The sequence below is a fragment of the Onthophagus taurus genome, chromosome 7 (assembly GCF_036711975.1).
Source record: "Onthophagus taurus isolate NC chromosome 7, IU_Otau_3.0, whole genome shotgun sequence".
NCBI classification, from domain to species: domain Eukaryota; kingdom Metazoa; phylum Arthropoda; class Insecta; order Coleoptera; family Scarabaeidae; genus Onthophagus; species Onthophagus taurus.
The window spans coordinates 33050246-33072792 of record NC_091972.1 but is presented as its reverse complement, the minus strand read 5'-3'; the positions used below and the strand labels follow the sequence as shown (position 1 = coordinate 33072792).

Here is a 22547-nt window from a genome sequence, read left to right as displayed (position 1 = left end):
AAGCGCCATTATTTATTTCAGTATGTTATTTTCATGTTAGCGGGAAGTTTCTGTTTTCTGCTTAGGGTTTTCAGTGTGTTTAAAGCGCCCTTCACACGATCAATATACAGGCTGTCTCACGTAACTGGTTCGTTAGAATTTTTTCAGGTTCCACTATTCGTAGAGATTTGAAATTTTGGTAGCATGGGTTGTTCATTCGGAACTTTCGATCTAAAATATTTTCAAGATGGCCGCCACTTCTGGTCTACCGGAAGTAGACCATAACTTCGTTATTTCAAATGGAATGCTGTAGTTTTTATTGCACCTTTTAATTGTACCTAAAAAAATATGTTGACTTTCATAAAAGTTTTTGGTACCTAGCGTTTTTCGTTTACGGGTTATTTTGATTTTAAGGTTTTTTTGGCAAATTTAACCATGCTCTTTAAAACCCTATATCCCAGCCAACGTTCATTCAAAAAAGCTTTAAATTGGCACGATTACTCTTCAGATGGTCTCAAATAGATTGTCATATATTGTGTTAGAGTATCTTATACAGGATGGTCAAAAATTGAATTACCGTTTCTCCATATTCAATGGGGAGAAAGTCGAAAATTTTAAATGGAACGCCCCATATTTTATTAGCCTACACGAAAGGGAATTTAATTCTCTACAATTTATCTATAAACATTCCTATATCTATTTATTGTAGTTTCTCTCATATTCGTAAATTTATCAAAACATGCAAGAAATGCAGGAAACGGTTTGTATTTTTATTAGAAGGCCATGACATTTGTACTATTAACACATTACTAAGACATTACTATTTGTACTATTAACTACGATTGATAATCTTTTAGTTTACTAGCTTTTACTTACCAAAAATAACAAATAGAAGATCAAATAAATGAAACTATTAAAACAAAAAGTTAATGACAAAAATTAGATTTGAATAAAAATATAAATTTATAATATAAATTTGTTATTAAATTGAATTTTGAAATGCAATAAAATACACACAATAAAATATTTATTTCGTTGTCTTCATCACTAGTGACCGGAAATATGCGATGTTTTTTGGTCTCGATATATCCAGAACTAAGAAATTCTTTATCAATTTTTTGAAATTTTTCCTTGTGATGGGCGTTAGGTTAGGTTAGGCATCTCTCATTGAAGTGTTCGACACGTCCTGTCCAAAAGTTTATTACATTCGCCATCAATACAAAATAAAATTTAAATATCGGCTTTGGAATAATTTACCATAACGTTCAATGACTTACACCCGTCGTCAAATGTAACTAATGACAACAATAATACAAACATGGACCAAAAACTGTCAAAATTCCATAGCTTTCTAATAAAAAAACCTGCATTTCGTGCATGTTTTAATAAATTTCGCAATATGAGGCAAACTACAATAAATAGGTATGGGAATGTTTATAGATAATTTGTAGAGAATTAAATTCTCTTTCTGATAGGCTAAAAAAATATGGGGCATTCCATTTAAAATTTTCGACTTTCTCACCATTGAATATGGAGAAACAGTAATTCAATTTTTGACCACCTGTATAAGATACTTCGATACAACAAATAACAATCTATTTGACAATATCTGAAGAGTAATCGTGCCAACGTAGATCTTTTTTGAATGAACGTTGGCTGAGGTATGGAGTTTTAAAAAGCATGTTGAAATTTCCCAAAAAAAGCTTAAAACCAAAATAACTCGAAAACGAAAAACGCTAGGTACTAACAACTTTTATCAAAGCAACCTATTTTTTTACATATAATTAAACGGTGTAATAAAAAGTATACCATTCCATTTAAAATAGCGAAGTTATGGTCTACTTCCGGTAGACCGGAAGTGGCGGCCATCTTGAAAATATTTTAGATCGAAAGTTCCGAATGAACAATCCATGCTACGAAAATTTTAAATCTCTACGAATAGTGGAACCTGAAAAAGTTCTAACGAACCAGTTACGTGAGATACCCTGTATATTGTCAATAAAATATTGTCAATATGGCTAATAAATATTGACACACTGTAATTGCTTCAGACTATCAATATTTATTGACAATCTACTTAGTTTTGCGTTGGCTGTCAAAAATGTCATGTCATGTTTACATGTTAATGAACCATCCTGGGAGTTAATAGCACTTTCGTCCATTAAAGTATATCTGTCTGAATTCATTATTAGGCGATATAATCCGTAATATAATCCTACTAACGTAGGATTGTCAATATCTCCCTCAGACTGTCAATATATCAACTATTTTCGTTTTCGTCAAACCATCTCATCAATATTTTTAATATCAATCTTTCTACTCACACGTTCAATAATATTGTCAATACCCTTGGTCAATACTTAGATATTGACAATATATATTGATCGAGAGTTGAAGATGAGAAGTTTAAATTTTGATTTTACTTTTTTATTATTTTTTTTTGTTGTTTTTGATGGTTTGTTGGAATTTTTAATTTTTTTAAAATGCTACTCAGTATACGATTTTGTTCTTTTTGTGTTTTTGTTTGTCTTGGTGCAAGTTAAAATCAGTGGTAGTGTTGTTACCTTTTCTGTTCTTGTATCATTTGAGTCATTGTAATTTGAATACTTTTTTATTCATTTTAGTTGTAAGGATTATTTTATTTTGTCTTGTTAATTATATTTGTATTTTTTTTTTGTTTCTGTTCAAATAATTTTGTATCTTGTTTTTTGTAATCATTATTTCTGGCTCAATAAACAGTTTATTATTATTATTCCGAGAAAAACAATACTTAAAATAAGTAGCCTGACTAATGCTTCATTCCGACTACAATATATATCGCTGTTGGGGAAGGTAGCTAAAGTGATACAAGATCTTATCGGCCAATGGCACTACTACCGATAATGTTTAAACTGTTTGAAAAATTATTGCTTGAAAGGCCAAGGCCCATCATCATGCAAAAATCTTATCATCCCGAATAATCAATTTTGGTTCAGAAATCAACACTCTACAATTAATCAGAACCACAGAGTTACTCGTACCATTGAAAAGTCACTAGAAGAAAAGATGGTTTGCAGAGAGATTTCTCTGGTTGTGGTGCAAGTCTTCAATAAAGTATGGCATAAACCACAAACCTGAAATGTGTCTTCCTGTCCAATATTTAAAAATCTTAAGAATCATATTTATGTGAACGATTTTTCAGTATCAAACAAGATGATACCTACTCTGTATCGAGAAAAACCCAAGCAGACGTACCACAGGGCAGTGTATTGGGACCTTTATTTCCTAAATAAAACAGACTTTCGTACTTTTGATGAAAATGCTTTGGCCACATTTGTAGATAACACCGTAATTCTAGGCAGTAAAAGAAACAACAGTGAAACAGCTTTTGACGAAATATAAATCTGGATGGAAAAATGGCGTATTAAATTAAATAAAAACAACTCAGTGGCTCTTGACGCTAAGCTCAACTGGAAGCAACAAATCTGTCAACAAAAATACGAAGAACTTAGGCTTAATTATAAGAAAATGTACTGGTTATTGGGCAAACATTCAGTCCTTACAGTACATAAGAAGCTAATGTTTTATCAACAAGTCCACAAAACTGAACTGGAAGAACGGAGGCTACACCAGCACTTTAACGTCGAGGTTCTGCAGCTTCTGGATAACGATGGCTTAGTTGGTAGATTGAAAAGAGTGAAAATATTTGAACTGCTATAGTGAAAGTGACAAAAACTAGTAGGTACAGATAAAAGCGGTGTGAGATATAACAACGGTTGAACCGAACCAAAGCGACTATCATAGGATAAGTACTTTATAATATAACCGCAGTAGATTAAGTTTGTCGTGTCAAGTTAATCGGAAAAAGATTAAAAAAAATTAAAATTCATTAAGTACCTTTTCAATTTCTAAGGGCAAAACTGATTGATTCAATTAAAAAATTTTTTTTGAAACTGAAAAGTTTTTTTTTTTTCATTTTTGTTCAGCGAGGTCTTCAGATGACGTCACGTATGCCCAGACCTATATTGAGATAGAGCAGTCCTTTAAAGTTGACCGTCCTTGGGAATACACAACTTTATCCACTATTCTGTTACTCAATGCATCTTGTAACTCCAGAAATTGAAATATACCCAAAACTTTCCTTGTACGAACATCTCCACAAATTTATCAAGCTTATATTTGTCACTTTTTAGCATCGAAAGCATTAACCGAGATTCAAGAAAAATGTTGCGATTTAGTAATAATTCTGATGCCGTCAGTCTATTAAATTGTGAACAAAGCATATTATTTTGAGATCAGATCTATGATAAAACTTTGAATTAAATTTACAACTAATAAATTTGTTTACTAAATTATCAACACAAAAATGTACTATTTTATAACAATAATTGTAACACGTTGGTAATGTGATATCGTGTTTACTTATCCTTTGGTGCATATAATTACATTTATTATGCATAACTAGTTATTAATTTCGGAAATCAATATTTAGTTACCCATTATTAATTGGCGGAACATCTCCCACCTTTATAGTGGTGGCGACGTTACCTAATGAAATACCTATCTATTTATCGATAATTAAATTCACAGTTAAGTTCTTGTGAATAATTTGCCCACAACTTTTAATAAACGTCCATCAACTTAATCGTGGTTTAACATAATACTAATTGAGAAATTATCTATTCAAAACCCATCATTAAATTTTATAAGCAACCGTGTGACCACTTTAATTTTCAACTTTACAGCTTCTTATGCGACACTATATACGTTAGGTAGGCACATTAAAGCAACTAGTGGGTTGTGAACGATCTCGTTATCTATTCTCTGGTGAGGTGCTTATTATTAATGCATTGAGGACTTGAAAACTTAATTAAGTTGGAATTAGCTCCCTAAAGTGCACAACGTACACTCTATCTTAGCAAGTATCCTATAAAAGCCATTGTGTTTTTTAAACACAATTCTATAGATCGAAGTATTTCTACTTAAAATTTAAAAAAAATACATTTTTAATATAAATAAGTAAACTTACCAATAATTCATTGAAAGGATAATCAAACAAAACGTATCCTTGTGTAGGTAACGCCTCAGCAAGTAAACTCATCGTGTTACCCATCGCTAATTTTGCAATAGAATTTCTTCTAAATAAAGGCGTTTTATTCATTACTTTAGCGTAAATCGGTCTAAATTTTCTACGGGTGTAATAAGCTCTATAAATAAAATAAAAAGAACTAGTTTTAAGCCATATAAAAAAAATAACAAAAATTTTGTTTTCTTATACCTATAAGCACCACCCATTAATTTATTAATAACCAATCCGATATCGTGTAAAGTGTAAACGTATCCTCTAGGAATATGTGGTCGAACGTCCCTTAAGATGTAACCTAAAGTATTGCTGGGACCCTGTTTCGAATTATACAATTCTTCTAGTCTAGGTATTGTCAAAAATTTTCTCATGCTGACGCCGTTCTCTAAAAGCAGCTTGACAAAATCCGTCCGATCGTGTTCGAGAGCCTGCATCATCGCTTCGTTTAAAGCCCCCGATGGCCATTCTTGGCCGTAGACGAATATTTCAGATCGTGCGATATCGACGCGATTCCATGTTAAAGCTAAACTGAGTTGTTCGGATGGCGAAAGATGTTGTGAACGGAAGAGGGCGGTTAAAATCGTTTGATCGAGTTCTTGTGTGATCGGATCTGCTCGTTCTGATATTCGAAATATTGTTATCTACATTAAAAGGATAATCAAAAAAAAAATATATATCAAAGATTTATTAATTTTTACTTACAAGGTTTTTCTTTTGTGTACATTGTAAAAGTTCGGTGTAAAGACACTCTGCTTGTTCGATTCCGACCTCGAAAGTTCTTTGAATAGTGCTTAAGAGATAATCTTTCATTGCTTCTAAAACTGGTTGATCTCCGTTATCAGTATTTGAAGCATATCTAATGAGTGTTTAATTTGATGAACGGATTTACATTTTTTTGTTAAGTTAAAACTTACTTGTGAACGAAAGCAATTAAATCAGCGGCACGTCCAGAACCATCACAAACGACTACAGGAACTGGAGGGTCATCAGTCACATATTCTAATACCGCCCTGATAGTGTTGGTGCCTCCTTCTATTACTAAACATACTACTGGAATACTACTATGGGTATCTATAAAATTATGTAATAAAAACGTATTAATTAAATAATTAAAAAATTAATTGTTATATTTTTATTTCATTTTTATAAACTACATACTTGTTATTATTTGGGTTGGGGATGATTTATTGGGTGATGTAAGGGACTTACAGGGTTGTAGCCGCTGGTTTGATATGAATTTTTCTAATTTTCTTCTTAAGACGATTTCAGCACCGTATTTTCCATGGGTTCCATTATCCACTAATAGGAAATAGGTCAGGCGATTATTCAAAGCAGCGAACTTTGACCTAAAAATAATCAAAAAAAATATCTGAATATTCTACCATCTTCAAACTGGGAAGTTCGTATATTTTATAAAATAGACTCATGTTGATAAATAGTGGTCTGATTATTCTACCTTCATTTAGATTATATAGATTAAAGATCCTCGTTTTCAAAGCATCATCCAGTACATCAAACTCTTTCTTGCAATGTCTTACACCAAAGAATCAGCTAACATACCTACTTATTCAATAGGAGATACTTTTAAAACAATTATTATCATCGATATAGTGCAGCTTATTGTCACATTCACTAACAAAAAGCTTATATAGATATAATTATAACGCGATGAATCGGGAGCCGTAGTTTTGATTTGTTCTAGAGTTTATAACTCAAATGCCGATAGTCGCCAGCCACAAGTGGAAAGGCATAAACTTGTTCCAATACAATGTTCAATTCAAACTCGAATAATATGCACAAATCGATGGCAAATTTGTGTATTAATGAGCAGATTGGTATATAAATTACGCTACTTAATACACAGAAAATAAGTTGTGGATGTACAGTGTGTGCCAATATAAAGAGGGCATTATTATGGAATTAGAAGTGACAAAAACCTACATGAAACAAAGAGTGTTTACTCTTTTGTGTACAAGTAGATTCGCCATTGCTACCCGTTGTATGTGAGTAGCAGATTTTGACCTTTGCATTCAACGCTTCACATGTAGAGCACACGCAATCAAATTGCAGTTCAAGTTTTTTCTGAAATATTTCAAGTAAAACTCATATTTTATGCTATTTCTCAAGTCAGGGTATTTTTGGATAAAAAGTTGATGTATTTTAGTAACCGATAAACTTCAATTCAAATATATGCCTGCAAAGGTGAAGTAATGGAAATCCTTTTTTGGAAATGAACTGGTAAAGTATGTGATAAAGTATAATGCAGCTCAACACCTATGTTGGTGTAGGGTGGAACTCTAGGTAGAGTTGTGTAGACTGGTGTTCAGTGATGAATTCCGATTCTGTTTGGAGAAGCATGATAGCCGTAGGAAAGTCAGACGAAGACGTGTAGAAACGGTATATAGATGAGGTGGTAAAACCCTATATTGTTCTATTTTTCAGAGTCGCTTATCGGGCAAAATAATGCCCGTTACTATATTGAAGGCTCTTTATGACTCGATTTGCAGAGCATAATGTTCCAATTTATTGTCATAGCCATAGCGATGTTCTAATCGGTAGTCTCGACTCATCAAGTATGTTTGCGACATTACGAGGAGACTTGACAAACGCTGAAAGCTCTACACGGTGTTTGGGACATAATACCTTTAGAAAAAACCGACCATGTGCTCAAGAAGATTGAGAAGATCAGAATCAATGGCACGAAGAGTGTATTTATTCATTATTAATACAATTATTTTAAACTTTGTCTTGGTGTTCTGAGTTTTATGCCACTGAGTATATGCGAGTATTCCATAATATTACACTACGTTACATCATCTTGAGGGCTTAACAATTAATAATTTTATTTACATACCCTTGACTTGTCAACGTAATCCAATCTATTTTGCGCTAATTTGAAGATAAAGGACCGCAAGCAAAGACAAATATGTCAGTCAAATACTAATTTCCAGCAAATGAGAAAATCGTTCTTCGTATAATGTATGTCCCTATTTCAATAAATCCTTTAAATATATATTTTAATTAGTTATTAAATAGTAAATCATTAACATCTTTGGTTTCGAATAAATTTGATCGTTACTCACTTAATTAGTTTTAATAAAAATTAGCAATATCTTGTACTTTCATTTTTTAGTATTAAAAGAACGTAGTCTTTCTTACAATATTTTGTACTCACAGATCAGTCCTTCTTTATGAAGACAGTTTATCGTTGTAGAAATTCTTCGTACGTCTTCCATGATTTGCCAAAAAGTTCTTAAAGCAGAGAATTTTTCTCTTTTTTTATTCTTTGGCCGTGAAATTTCATGCTGTAAGTCGACATTTGTACGATAAAATGTCTGGCTTGTTTGTTGAAACCCCTTTTTTAAGGAATGCTAAATCAAATAACAGGTGGTATTTTCTATTCAAATTCATTGCCACTCTGATTAGGCCAAGTTTTTGTAAACTGTTGCTGGGGACTTTTATTAGCCAGTCTGGTATTAGAACTATTACAGTACCAAACATTCTGTAGAAATTCATGTATTCTGTTTAGAAACAATTGTTACTTATTTCGTTAGTTTCCTCTTAATCCTATCAAACACCATATCGGTAGGCAGAAAAGTGTGGCCACGCGCTGGGAAAAATATTATTATATTTATGACAGGGGTAGTAAGCGTTGTTTTGTGAAAAATCCATCAGGGCATGAAGGACTATGTTGTTCTTGTGCCTTCTCATTTAGATTTTTCTCGGGAAAGTTTAATAGAAGTGGAAAAATCTCCAGATATCTTCTACCTGCTTAGCCCACAAATTTGCAGTAAAAGTAAGGCCTTTTAGTTTCGAGTGTAGCAACCTATTTGTCAAGTTTACTGAATGGGGGGTTTTGAAACAGAGTGTGATCATAAAAGGCATTAGGTGTCATTTTATGTACTCTCCTTTGCAGCATTAATAATATAAGATTGTATCTCTGAAATACACTACTCTCCAAAATTATCGCACCACCTAAATTATGCAGTAAGTTTAAAGGTATTTTTTTTTTAATCAACGGATGGATTTTGATGATTCTTTCTTCACGATATAGGTTGATTTTTAAGGAAGAAATGTGTTGATGGTTTCTGACAATTGTCAACGTTTTACCCATATACGGGGTGTAAAAAGAAATTTATGTTTTTTCTTCTAATTTTGCTTCTCTACATTTTCGTTCAAGAATCATCTCGATATCTCTTTTATCAAGGAAGATACACAAGTTTAAATGTAACGAATTTTTATTAACATTTTAAACAAGTAGGTGAAAACTAAAAAACACTACATAATCCTTAATCAATTCTCTCAAAATCACCTAATAACGTGTATTTCCGCCTCTCTTACGTATCACTTCTTCACAGCGACGAGGCATACTTAAAATCAAGCGTCGAATTTGATCTTGATCAATTGCATCCCAAACCTCTCTTACCATCCTCTCAACGTCGTCCAAAACGATAGGTGGTAGATGTCGGCCCCTTAACTGACGATCAATATTATCCCATAAATTCTCTATTGGATTGAGATCAGGGCTACAGGGTGGCCAGTCCATGGTTTGTATACCAACTTCATCCAAATAGTCACGGACCGTATAGGCAACATGAGGTTTTGCATTATCATGCATTAATAAAAAAATATTTCCTATGTAAGGAGCAAAGGGTACCACGTGTTCCGATAAAATGTCTGTAATATACCTTTCACCTGTTAATGAACCTCTTCGCAAAGAAACAAGGTCTGTTCGTGCTGTAAGCGAAATTCCACCCCAAACCATTACAGATCCTCCATTAAATAAAGTTGTCGGTCGTATGTTGCACTGTGCATAGCGTTCATTGGGCCGTCGAATTACTCTTAAACGTCTATCTGAGCTGTATAAACAAAACCTTGATTCATCTGTGAACAGTACTTGTTCCCAGTCATCAGCATTCCAGTCAAGATGTTCTCTGGCAAATTGCAATCTCCTTCTACGATAATTTGCGTTTAAATTTGGTGCTCTGGCAGGAATCCTTGCATGCAAATCACCTTCGGCAAGATGCCTTTGTACAGTGTTAGTACTAATTCGAATGTTATGAACATCTGCTACTTGTATCTGTAAGTTTCTCATTGTAACAAAACGTTCCCTTAAAGCACGAAGTCTAATAAAACGATCTTGGAGTAGTGTTGTGACTCTCCTTCTTCCTTGTCCAGGTCGTCTTGTATGATCATTTGTCTCTTGAAATCGTTGAACGGCATGTGATATTGTTGTATGAGAAACTCCTAATCTCAAGCCCATTTCACGATAACTTATTCCTTCATTGGCTAAAGTAACTGCTTCAACACACTCATCGCGGTTTAAATGTCTTGAAATACGGTCCATGTCAAATAAACACTTAATAACCCAAAGCAGTAACTTCATAGATTAAATATATAAATATACTAATATAGATGGTGGGTTCCCCACCTTAAAATGAAACGCTGTTTTTAGTTCAGACTACCCTCATGTAGCGCTAGTAGCGCGGTAGCATTCTACCCGGGAATTTGAAAAATCTTTAGAATTAGGTTTTTGGTTTTTGTTTTAAAACCATGCATGATAAAATTTTACAGAAACACATTCACTATGTCTATAAGCAAAAACTATTAATTTTATTTATAGAGAATTTGTTTCTGCAAAATTTCAACATACACAGTTTTAAAACGAAATGTTGTTAAGTCAAAAACAATTTGACTGTTGAATGTCACAATTTTATTGATTTTATACTTCCTATGATGAGGTATTTGATGCGTATGTGTACGTATGTGTGCATAAAGTGGCGGTAGTTTGATCTAAATTTATGGTTAACGCATGTTCATACGGAATTAACACAGTATGAGCCACTTGCTAAATGCGTAAATAAAATTGACAAGCATTTCTGTCAAACTGTTTGATATTTCATAGCCTGCTTGTTTCATTAGTAAGGACATATTTCAACAAAATTAAGTCAAACTTAAAAAATGTGTATCTTCCTTGATAAAATAGATATCGAGATGATTCTTGAACGAAAATGTAGAGAAGGGTTGTCATTCTAACGTAATGTAAATGGAATGTAACGGTTCTTTCTGATAAATTCCACAGGGTGTTGCAAAATTAGAAGAAAAAACATAAATTTCTTTTTACACCCCGTATATGGGAAAAACGTTGACAATTGTCAGAAACCATCAACACATTTCTTCCTTAAAAATCAACCTATACCGTGAAGAAAGAATCATCAAAATCCATCTGTTGATTAAAAAAAAAATACCTTTAAACTTAATGCATAATTTAGGTGGTGCGATAATTTTGGAGAGTAGTGTAGTTATTTCTTATTTGAAATGTTAATAGGAAGCAAAGGCTGCATATATTACATGAATCAGATTAAAAAAAAACGTTGCAACATTGACCTTGAAACTTGATGTTTGGGGGAAGCTGTTTTGTTATAAATCTTCCTAAGTTTGTTTTGAATTAATTCACTATGCAAGCACATTCTAGCAGACCTTTTTCTGTTATGTGACTCATTCTCTTTTAGATTCTCAATGAAGTCTCTCACTTATTCTTTCCAATTTCAAAAGTTTGCAAATATTGTTTTGCCGGTAGTTTTTCGAAAAGTTAAGTACATAAAAAACCGTTTGTACACATAAACAGTAAACCTCTTCTTTGTGGGTACTGTATATTTCGCCTAAAATTTGTGAGTTTTAGTACTCTTAACATCTTGTAGATAACGTCGTCTTTTCTGCTTGACGACTACAACATGTACCGAGCCAGCAACAGTTTAGGAATATACAGTACGTTTCTCTTGCATATTTTGGACCTTTTTTGTTTCTTATTATACTCACAAAATGTCTGATACCTTAACAATAAGCATAACGCAAGCATAATAACAATAAGCATAATAATACGTTGCAGATTATACCACAAATACAATGATTAATAGGTATATATTGAAGTATAATAATTTTTATTGCTTTTTATAGGTAACACCGTTTACATAAAAATATTGTTGTTCGCCAGAGATAATTATAATAAATGTAGGATTTTGGTAATTTCTTTCTATTACACCGATTCTGCTTATGACTCGATACATCATCAAAAGAGATTATAATGGTTAGTTAATGAGCGGTGAAACATCTTCATGTCCTTCATGAACGATATGTTTTGAAGATGGTTCATTTTTTAAGAAGAATTTTCTTCTTGGCTTATGAGAACCATCATTTTCGAAACTATCAGTTAGCGATCATTTCATCGTCAAACTGTCCTTCTCTGTGAACAGTCACTTTTTTGTTAGTTTAATTAAAATTTTCAATTTTTTGCCTTTTCTAATTCATATAACGAAGCCAGCCCAAATTAGTTCGTTTTCATCAGGATAGTCGATTATTAACCAAGGTGCATTGTAAAATGTTAAACGTACTTATGTTCCATTCTGAATCAGTTCCTTTAGTATAATCTCTACTAAACTCTGTTTCGATAACAATCAAAACGAGTTTTAATGAATTACCGACCGTAAACCATTTCATAGCTAACGTTTTCAATAAAACATTACACCTCTTCTGATATTGTTTCGTATCAAATGCCACCTTCATCGGTACCAACAGTTTAATGTCGTCCGGCTGTAATCGAATTGCACGCTTTTGATGTTCAGAAAGACCAATCCTCATGTATTGTTTCAATTTTTCCTTTACGTGATTCTCGACCAAAGAATCTAATTCGTCCGGCTTATTTCTGCTTATAATATCTGTAATTTTGCAAATAGCGTGCGTCGTTCCATAAATAAATCCTCCCTCTGTAAATTCCGGATCCCACATTTTCTGAAGGTATTTTAAACGGTATTTCGCGCTTAACCACCGAAATACATGTGGCACATACAACAAATCCGGCAGTTTAGGTTTCCCTCTACCGCTAGCATTTTGGCTAAACTTTTGACAGAAGTTCGATGTTAGACACACGTTTAAATTCGGACGGCGGTGGTCGAGTAACAACTTAGGGAATACTCTACGCGAATTTAGAACATTCACATTACATCGTGGTAAGCATAATTTCAAAATGTGCATGATATGTTACACGGGAATTTTGAACGATTTATGAATATGATGACATCGATGACATCATATTACAGTTGTCATGTCAAATAATATTACATTCCGTTGTTTACTCACAACGATGAATTCAATTAATTATAGTAATTACTCCTATTCGCTTGGAATTATGCCTAACAATAAAATATTATTAAAGAATTTAATTTTAATGAGTTAGTTTAAATGTAGGAATTAAGTTCCCAATCTCCATTTCTGAAATCATAATACCTGCTCAATGTTACCTGTATTAGTTTCCTAACTACGTTTTACTAAGTGCAGGTACTAAATGTGTTAGCCTTACGTTGTGAATACAGCGCGGCATCGTAATAGTTATTGCAGAAATCTAATTATAACTTTGTGATTTCAAACAAATTTTCGTTTAGTATCCGACAATTTCGCGTTGATAAAGTTTTAGAAGCAATTCAGAAACTTATAACCGTTCATATGCTAAATCATTTTCATGTGATTTCTAATTACTTGGTTGAAATTTTTTACCTTGGCGAAGATATAGAGTGATAGGGCACGTCTCTATCAAGACCAACCAACTCTTGATTATTTTCAACGATTCCCCAAGGAGCAATACCTAATGAGACAACTCTCCCGCTTCGTTGAGTTCTTTCGGATAACAATGCGTCTCCAACTTGTCTTGTAACGCCTAAATAAAATACGAAAATAGGGAACGTTTTATAACAATCAAATTTAATAAAATTAATCCTATTACCTGTATTTGTACCAGAAGTAAATATCCACGCACCGGTTGTTTTCGCTGCTTTGAGTAACCCCTTGCGTAGCACCTTCTTCAGCTTTGGCTGTAGCTCGAAGTTCGCTTTGCCACCCTGCACGGATATAAGAAGCTTCGGAAGTTCTAGGTTCCATTCCCTCGTAAATAATTGAATGAGAAGGTCGGGCCTCGTATCGTAAGAAACTCGTACGTACTGAAAAAAAAGTCGGAAATGAATAACTACTCAAGTTTAATTATTTCTTAACATAAACTTTTTGTTCTGAATAAATAAAGTTTTATTACTTTGTGATAATTAATAGAAAGTTTATTTATATAATTTGTTAAAATAGAATTGTTATTGTCCGGAAAGATAATTAAAAAGTTAAATAATATTGGCGGGAACGAGATTTTGATTTTATAACGAGATTACTGGAGTTGGATCGGGTATGAATATCGTATGAATGTCGCTATAGTAGAATATGATGTGTAGAATGTATTCAATTTTTATCGGAAATAGGTTATGGTTCGGAAATGATTTGTATTACTAACGATTTAGCTTTGAATATTGAATATTATGTTATAAAATACCCATTTTCTATTTTCCTTCTATGCTAGAAATTAAATTTTATCGTAATTGAATGATTGTTTTAAACAGAAACGTTATAGTTTAGGTTATAAAATATGGAATTACAGCAAAAAATTATTTCGTTGTTCAGTATCAATTATCCAGAAAAAGGTTTATGAAGGAATTCAATTCACCACTTGGATTCCTAGATTCCTTTGGCAGGCGGAATTTAAACCACTTAATGTGCTCTTGAAGTCTTACTCACATTCACAATTATGCCGAAATTTATTAAAAGGAACACAGATGACATAAGTTTAATGGTTAGTAATTTACAAGAAAATATATAAAATGTTGCAATGAATCACATTCAAACTTCGAAAACTTGTTCTAATAAGAACAGTTCTATTTTGAAGAAATATATTGTCTGGAATTATAATCCAAAATGTGACTAATATAAGCGATCATAATAATATTGATCCAATAGATTGGGTAAATTTGATCGACAAGCATAAAAATTAGAGATATCTATGTACTTGCTTCTTAATAACTGGTAACAACAGGATGGAACCACAGCCAATAAGAGCAATCATTTCAGCATAATCTTTTCTCCTCCTCTAATTTCTTTACAAGAATCTTTTCATTGCTCCTTGCCTGATTTGGATACCAGTGACTTTAAAAGTTAGTTTTTTAAAAGACAATTAAAAGAAACCTTGTTTCATTAATTAAAAGGTAAGATATTCCCATAACTTATAGTCGTTTCCTTACAAATCTCTACCGAAGTGTGTTACTTCCTTTTGCCTCAACTTGGATAAATGATCGTATAAACTTACGATCAATCAGATCAGATTTACGTTTTAACCATACCATAAATTCCAGTGTGCGTGATTTGAATGCTACCTTCGTGACCGTAGTAGGAAATAAAAGACGAGCATTGGACTAGGAAATGTTTCAGTATAAATACTTAATCACTTCCAGAACAAAGATATTGCTGATGATAAGAGTTTAGCTTACGAACTGTGTGATTCTTTGAATTGAGGTGATACTTCTGTTGCAAAGTGGAGAAATGGGGAAAAAGGAATGCGTAGTTGTTGGAATCAATAGTTGACAATTTTGTAATCAGTATCTGATTATTGTAAAAATATGGGGACGTGAATATGTTTGACTAGCTCAATGCCTGTTAAAACATAGCGTGGAAATAATGACGATGGTGGTTACAACTAGTACGCGTCATAACTAGCCCTGCCCCCCATCAACATCATGGTTAATCACAAAAAAGAACAAGAGGAAGAAGACGTGCGTACGTGTATTCACCGTTGATAATATGACTGTCAGACTGTCAAATATTGGAGATCATTTACATCAATCGCCTTCTGTTGCAATTATAGATCAAAGAAAAAAAACTGAAAAGATCAAGTGTTGCAAAGTGCAAGATTGCCATGTTAATATTATCATTTTCTTGTAAAATTCGTCCCGTTACCATTTTTGTATGTTTCAATAAACCCACTTTTGCATTAAATTCTGTTTCGTTATTTGTTTGTTATATGCCCTATAAAGGTTAACCAATTAAACCAGAAGGTTTTTAAATAAAGACCAGAAGTCAGAAGTTAAAAAAAGAACACATTGATGTGGTAACAGACTTTGTGCATTTAATAATAACTCCTTTGCTGCTGACCGTTTCTGCAGAGAACGATTTCTGAACCGCTGTTATTCAGATCACAAAACGTGGCTAGAACTACCATTTACAGATTTAAGCAATATGCTCAAAACTGTTCCGACATGTCGAACCAATGGGCTGCGGAAGACATTATAAGTACTGATATTGTGCTATCAATGCCGTCAGATTTGACGGGATCACTATCACTGATTAATGCTCGATATCATATTGTACTGCTTAAACGGCAGTCCTGGATCGAAAACGAAAATTCTCTGGTTCAGGCAGACATTTGCACGTTCACAGATGGATTAAAAACGCCGGAAGGGGTCGAGGAAGGAGTATACTGCCAGACACCTCGGATTTAGCAAGCTTACAGCCTAGGTACGTACTGTACTGTATTCCAGGCGGAAGTGTTTGCTATTGACATGGCTGCTAAAATCCTTCTTGAGAAAAGGGTGAAGAACATGACAGTACGATTTTTCTCAAGACAGTCAAGCCGCTCTCCAGGCGCTGCAGACCGTGAAAACGGTGTCGACTCTGAATAATGACTGTAAAAGAACTTTAAACACACTGAGTTGTGATAACAGAGTTTCTCTGATCTGGGTTTCAGGTCACTCTGGGGTTGCTGGCAATGAAGCGGCAGATAAGCTAGCACGAGAGCGCAGCGCTAAACCGTTTGTGGAGCCAGAGCCAGCAGTTGATGTATTATTTGCGTTGGCCACCATAGGATTGAACTGTGGGCTGAAGAAATACTTCGCCTACTGTGGACCAGTTCTCTTAGAATGAGACATGCGTTAATAAGTTCTTTATTAACATCGCCACTGTCAAACCCGAGAATATTTTAGGACTTGCTCGTAGCAACATTAAATTATGTAATTTATGCAAATGTAAATGTAGTATTTCACATTACAAAACATTCGCCACAATCCTGACGTGTTCCATAAAGGTTTAATTATCGATGAAGCGTCTTTCAACTATTGAATATTTACAATTGCCACAATCATCATTATTGGTCATTAAAGGAACCCTCATATTGTACTTTGGCGGAATCAGCACATCTTTGCTTTAAAGACAGATCATCGGTCTATATTTAGTGTCAAGAATATTAAATGGTTAACAGGTAACCAGAAATGGTTACAGTAAAGGATGAAACCAAGCAATTATTTACATTGGCTTCTCAACTTACGCGGTTTAAGTTATTTAATTTTGACATAATGAATTTGCAGATGGCATGTTATAAGTGGTTGACTTTAAAACTAAACGAAAATCGTGGAGAACAGAAAAACTGATTGAAGAACGATCTGATATTGTTTCAAAATGTAAGGTTAACAAGAATTGTTAACAACGCAATAATTAGAAGGAGCTGCGGACTACAGATCAAACGGTGAGGCTATGTTTCTTTTAAATTACACTCAGACCAGATTACAATTTTGAACAATTAAGTTCTGTAGATCCGGTAAGGTGTAAAAATTGTTGTAATGCTGTTTTTAGAGTTGTGTGAAGAATTTTCACTACTGAACTGCTGATAACACCCTGAAGTTTATCAACCTCATAGTATGTTGGATTGCTTAGACTGCAAGCGATCTCGCCTAATAATAAAACAACAAATGCATGATTTTGCCTGATTAAGTCGAAATGGGTATCGGCCGAGGCAGTCAATTGAATTTCAAATCAACACAAAATTAATATACATATAATATAATGCAAAACACGCAATTATGTTTTTGTCTCACTGAGCAGAAGTCGCTTGCGGCCGAGGCATCTTAATAAATTTCATAACAACCCAAGATTACTGAACATGTATTATATTGCCTCGTCCACAAGCAACCTCAGTAAATACTAAAACAGGAAATGCATGTGTTAATAAGCCGAGGTTGCTTGCGGCCGAGGCAGTCCAATGAATTCCAAATCAACACAAAATTAATGAGTATATGTTATACTCATTATACGCATACTATACCTCGGTAGTATGCGATCTTGACACATTTTAGAACACGAATTATAATTTTGCCTTACTTAGCCGAAATCGATTGGGGTGAAGGTATTTTAATAAATTTTTTACCAACCCAAAACTGCTGGGCACATGTTGATGTGCTTATTATTTTTGTATTTTTGGTCCATTTAATATGCAGAATGTTCGTTACTAGATTATTGCTAATACCTAGAATTCTACCAACAACTCTATCATAGTAAAATAGATTAGGGTGTTTTGCTGTATCGTGAAGCATTTAAAATAAAGCCCCACAGACACACTGGCTTTTTATGAACGGCCTTGTTGCTGTCTTGAAGAATTTGTCCAAATTCCTCGAGGTAAGCTGACGATAAAGCCATGTTAAAGTAGATATACTTTCATAAATTGAAAAGTTATTTGACCTAATATACATATATGACGATGTAGCATTATAATTCTACAAAATCGGTTATTTATTTTCTTGCAAAATATTTGCTACATAGTTTCTCCCATTAATTAAAACAATTTTTTGGGATTTCCCCTTTGTAACTCCTTTAATCTTCTTTGTTATCCAATTTTAGTTACATCTTTTCTCACCTGCACCATGCATGATATTATTTTGACCTTTAAAATTATTGTTATTAGTTATTACAATGATTAAGTTTTGGATAGTCGTCCTTTATATTACAAGAGAATTTTTTTCATATATTATATTTTTATTATAGTAAAAAATTACTATAAACAGCCGAATTGTTTATGTTAATAAATTGAGCAAAAATCTGCACGCAAAACAGAAACTTGTTAATATTTAAATCAGTAATAGAGAGAGAAAATAACTTTATTCAGCTATCTACCGTTATAAAGTCTTTCCGTTTATATTAATTATAAAATAACAGTATATTTATGTTTGTGAATTTATGTTGAGTTCTACGTATAATGTTTTAGGTCTTTCTTCGTTCGTTCGGCATTTTTGGAGAATTTTTGTTTCAGTATTTTATGAATCAATGAGATTGGTTTTATTTCCATTCTTGAATATAGATCCTCACTATTTATGTTGTGCAGTGGATTGTTCGGGTGTCTAATTCTTGCCAGAATTCATAAACATTTTCTTTCTGCTTTCCTTATTACTTCCTTTGTTGACTCCGGGGAACATATAGTTGTGAGATGTAACTAATCGAGAAGTAGTCGGAATATACTTTTATAAATCTGTGTGGCCGATTTTACAGAAATACCACTGTCTTTATAGGTCAATGATCTAAAGTGTTTTGCTCGTCTTGTTACCTCTGTTTGTATTTTTTTGTAGCGTGCTTTAAATTTCAACTTGTTGTCCAGGGTTATGCCCAAATATTTGACCAAGTTTGTAGGTTTTGTAATTGATGTGCCTGTCGTGATGTTCTGGGATTAATTGGTGATTCTGGATCAATAGTTGGAATTTGTCCGGATTGGGGGTGACTCTCCATTTGTGGAACCATGATGATATGTTGTTGTATAGCGTCTGGAGTGATTCTATTGCTATGTGAAGGTTTTTTCTATGCGATATTAGTGTTGTGTCGTCTGCATATTGCATATCATAGCAGTAGACGTTGTACAGGGTAGGTGAGATTGGGGATCTTTGAGATAGTCCTTGGAGAGGGGAGAAATGAAAGGATGTAGCATTATTAATTTTGATGCTCAGTATCCTGTCGCGAAGATATTCATCTATAATTTTCAGGTAGGGTGTAGGTATATATGTAATTTATCCATCTTGTATAGAAGGCCCTGGTGCCAGACTGTGTCGAAGGCTTTATTTATGCCAAGAAATAAGATCGCGATTTTTCGGTGATGTAGGTTAGTTACTTGTATGTTATTTGTGAGAATAATGAGTAGATGAATTGTTGATTGTTTCTGTTTGAAGCCGAATTGGTATATAGGGATTTTGTCTTTGATAAGGTGAAGAATTCTGGAGTTTAGGATACTTTCGTAGATTTTTCCAATTACAGACAGTCGGGTGATAGGGCGGTAGCTTTGTGGACGAGAATGGTTTGCTCCAAGTTTTTGGATTGTTATAATTGTAGCTTTTTTCCATGATGATGGGATTTTGTATGCAGAAATTGATAATTTTTCGGATTAAGTTATGTACTTCTAGGTTTAGCTGTCTCAGTAGTTTTTTGGTTATTAAATCCAATCCGGGGCATGAACTTTTGCCTTTTGATAGGTGTTCATCATATTCTCCTTGAGTTTTTTCTAGTATACCGTTATGCGCGTGGGTTGCCATAGTTAGAAATCTTGTGAACGCACTTCGAAAGTGTTGTGCAAGTATATCGTATATTGTCGGAATGTCGCTGGTCTTCTTGTATTTTGTCACTTTTTTGATTTTCTGCCAATATGTTCTGCCGCGATGCGTTTCTATTTCTTTCCATGTTTCTAACCAACGATCCAGTTGGTATTTTTGGATTAATTTTTGAATTTTTTTGTTTTATCTGTTTAGTTCATTTTTTAGTATTTTGTTGTTTGTTCGTTTATATTCTCAGTATATTCGTCTCTTGTTGTGAATTATTTCGAGTATGTAGTTGGAGAATCAGTAATATTATGCACATATATTAAGTTTATATATAAGTATTTCGTAATTTTAAATCCTCTTCCTTTAGGAGTAAATAAAAATGTAATATATTTCCTTTGATATTTTTTATTTTTTAATAATTGTTTGAGGTCAGCACATATCTCCATCTTCTGCAAATACCCCCACCAGCTTATTTGTTACATTTGAACGTTTTCAGTGTATGCACATTCATCTTTGTCCGCATTCTTCTATTTCTACTTTTTGATTTTACGTCAATCCCTTTATTTTTTCACTAAAATTTCCTTTCAACTCATATAACAAAAGAACAAGGCATGCAGTCTCTATTGTTTTGTCATAAAAACGTCATTAATTCTAGGACTTTAAAGCTTTTATACTTCCGTTTGTTCAATATTAATCTTATATTATTCTACTTGTTTTTTCATGTATTGTAATCACTACACAGTTACTAACAATGTACAATCTGTAATTTAAAACCTTGTACGATCATGTATCAAACATAGCAGAGGAAAGGTTGAGATTAAATCTAATATCTCTAATATCGTATTTATTATTTGTTTTATGTCGAATATATGATTTTAAACACTTCTATCTACTCCAATCCACTTTGTAAATCGCTCGACAACGAAAATTGCAATGAAGAGTATACGCAAATAACGAAAATCCCGTCTACAATTTCAATTTGCAATCATGCTCTTTGCTGTATACACTTTGAGATGGTTTTCCTACTGGGAACATGGTTTGAATAGATGTTCCGCGTACACTGAAAATGTTACTTGAAATTGAGTTGTACATATGGAACTTCAAATATTTCTGAAGCTAGGTACACGAGCCGTTTTATCACAAAATTAATCGTTGAAGTTCTGGACATCATCATATTTGCCAACTTACGGGAAGTAATTGCAATTCTCGATTCTCGTGTATATGTATAATTAATTAAGGTCAATTAATTATAATTTATTAATCAGAAATAACTTTGGATTTAAAAAGAATATTTGGATTCTTTGAAAGTATTCTGCAAGTCGGTCATAAAAATCAATACAGTTGAAGCTTTCAGTTTCCAGAGGGCAACGAATGTAACAGATTTATTATTAAATTAAACTAGGAAAATAACTCATCGCTCAGTTTAATTAACAATTTTAATCATTTTTATTAAAAATACACTCATTTTAATAAATGAAAATCCGTAATAAATTGCTATACACTGACTTTTTAATTATATTTTATTATTAATTGTTTAAATTGGTTATCATATTTTGTATGTAGTATTACAAGTTCAGCAAATTCCGAACCATTATTCAGGAATATCTTGTAGGAACGTTCAGAAATATTTAAAACGTTTAACCGTTATGTATTACCGATTAATTCGGGACGTACTCGCAATTTCCAACGTTTAAATTAATTGTAAACTCATTTACCGCACAACCGTACTCCTAAATTGTAATGATACGGAGATGTAAATTCCACTTAGGCAAACTAAAGCATTAACGTATCCTTGCTTCAAATGTCCTATAGTACTTTATAGTATGGTTTCGATAGTTTGGTTCATTAGATTTACTACCTCACAATTACTATTGGGACTCTATATTCTCTACATACATTGTAAATCATTCTATAGTTTTGATTTAAGACAATAGATACCAAAGAGTAAAGTCGCATTGAAAACAGGTTATCTAAATCAAAGTTTTTGAAACAGAAATGAATGATTTGTGATATCTATGCAAGTCTGACTGGTTAATATGGTTTTATAAATATTTGTGTTTGTGAATATACATATAACACGCCTGTCAGAGGTGAGATGTACATTTTACTGTTAGGCTAAAAAAATTGTTGAGTTTTTATACATATTTTATGGTATTATAGTAAAACCTTTACTACGAAATTTTAGTAAATACAGTTTCCAAGTTTGATTTGATATATTTTGTACAAAATATTTATATGAAATACTGATCCAATATTTGCTTAATATCTAATGAAATAAATAAAATAAAATAAAACTTCCT

At 33.0% G+C, this 22547-nt stretch overlaps 2 protein-coding genes across 14 annotated transcripts in view; both read right to left on the bottom strand.

The window, feature by feature from the left end:
* The window catches only part of LOC111416378 (transient receptor potential cation channel, subfamily M), a 233971-nt gene that overhangs the window by 25673 nt on the left and 185751 nt on the right, over nucleotides 1-22547 (bottom strand). For 9 of the 13 annotated variants that reach the window (XM_071197974.1, XM_071197980.1, XM_071197983.1 and 6 more), the window contains 7 exons: nucleotides 13818-14031; nucleotides 13592-13751; nucleotides 6200-6387; nucleotides 5956-6112; nucleotides 5744-5897; nucleotides 5237-5682; nucleotides 4988-5186 (listed from right to left, as the gene is read on the bottom strand). In XM_071197974.1, the coding sequence (XP_071054075.1) occupies nucleotides 4988-5186; nucleotides 5237-5682; nucleotides 5744-5897; nucleotides 5956-6112; nucleotides 6200-6387; nucleotides 13592-13751; nucleotides 13818-14031 (1518 nt within the window). The remainder of the gene's footprint in view (nucleotides 1-4987; nucleotides 5187-5236; nucleotides 5683-5743; nucleotides 5898-5955; nucleotides 6113-6199; nucleotides 6388-13591; nucleotides 13752-13817; nucleotides 14032-22547) is intronic. The other 4 variants (XM_071197979.1, XM_071197982.1, XM_071197976.1 and 1 more) reach the window with 3 other exon arrangements.
* Nucleotides 11966-13148, bottom strand: LOC139430774 (uncharacterized). Its single transcript, XM_071198053.1, has one exon. The coding sequence runs from the start codon at nucleotides 13070-13072 to the stop codon at nucleotides 12383-12385; it is 690 nt and encodes a 229-aa protein (XP_071054154.1). The 5' UTR covers nucleotides 13073-13148; the 3' UTR covers nucleotides 11966-12382.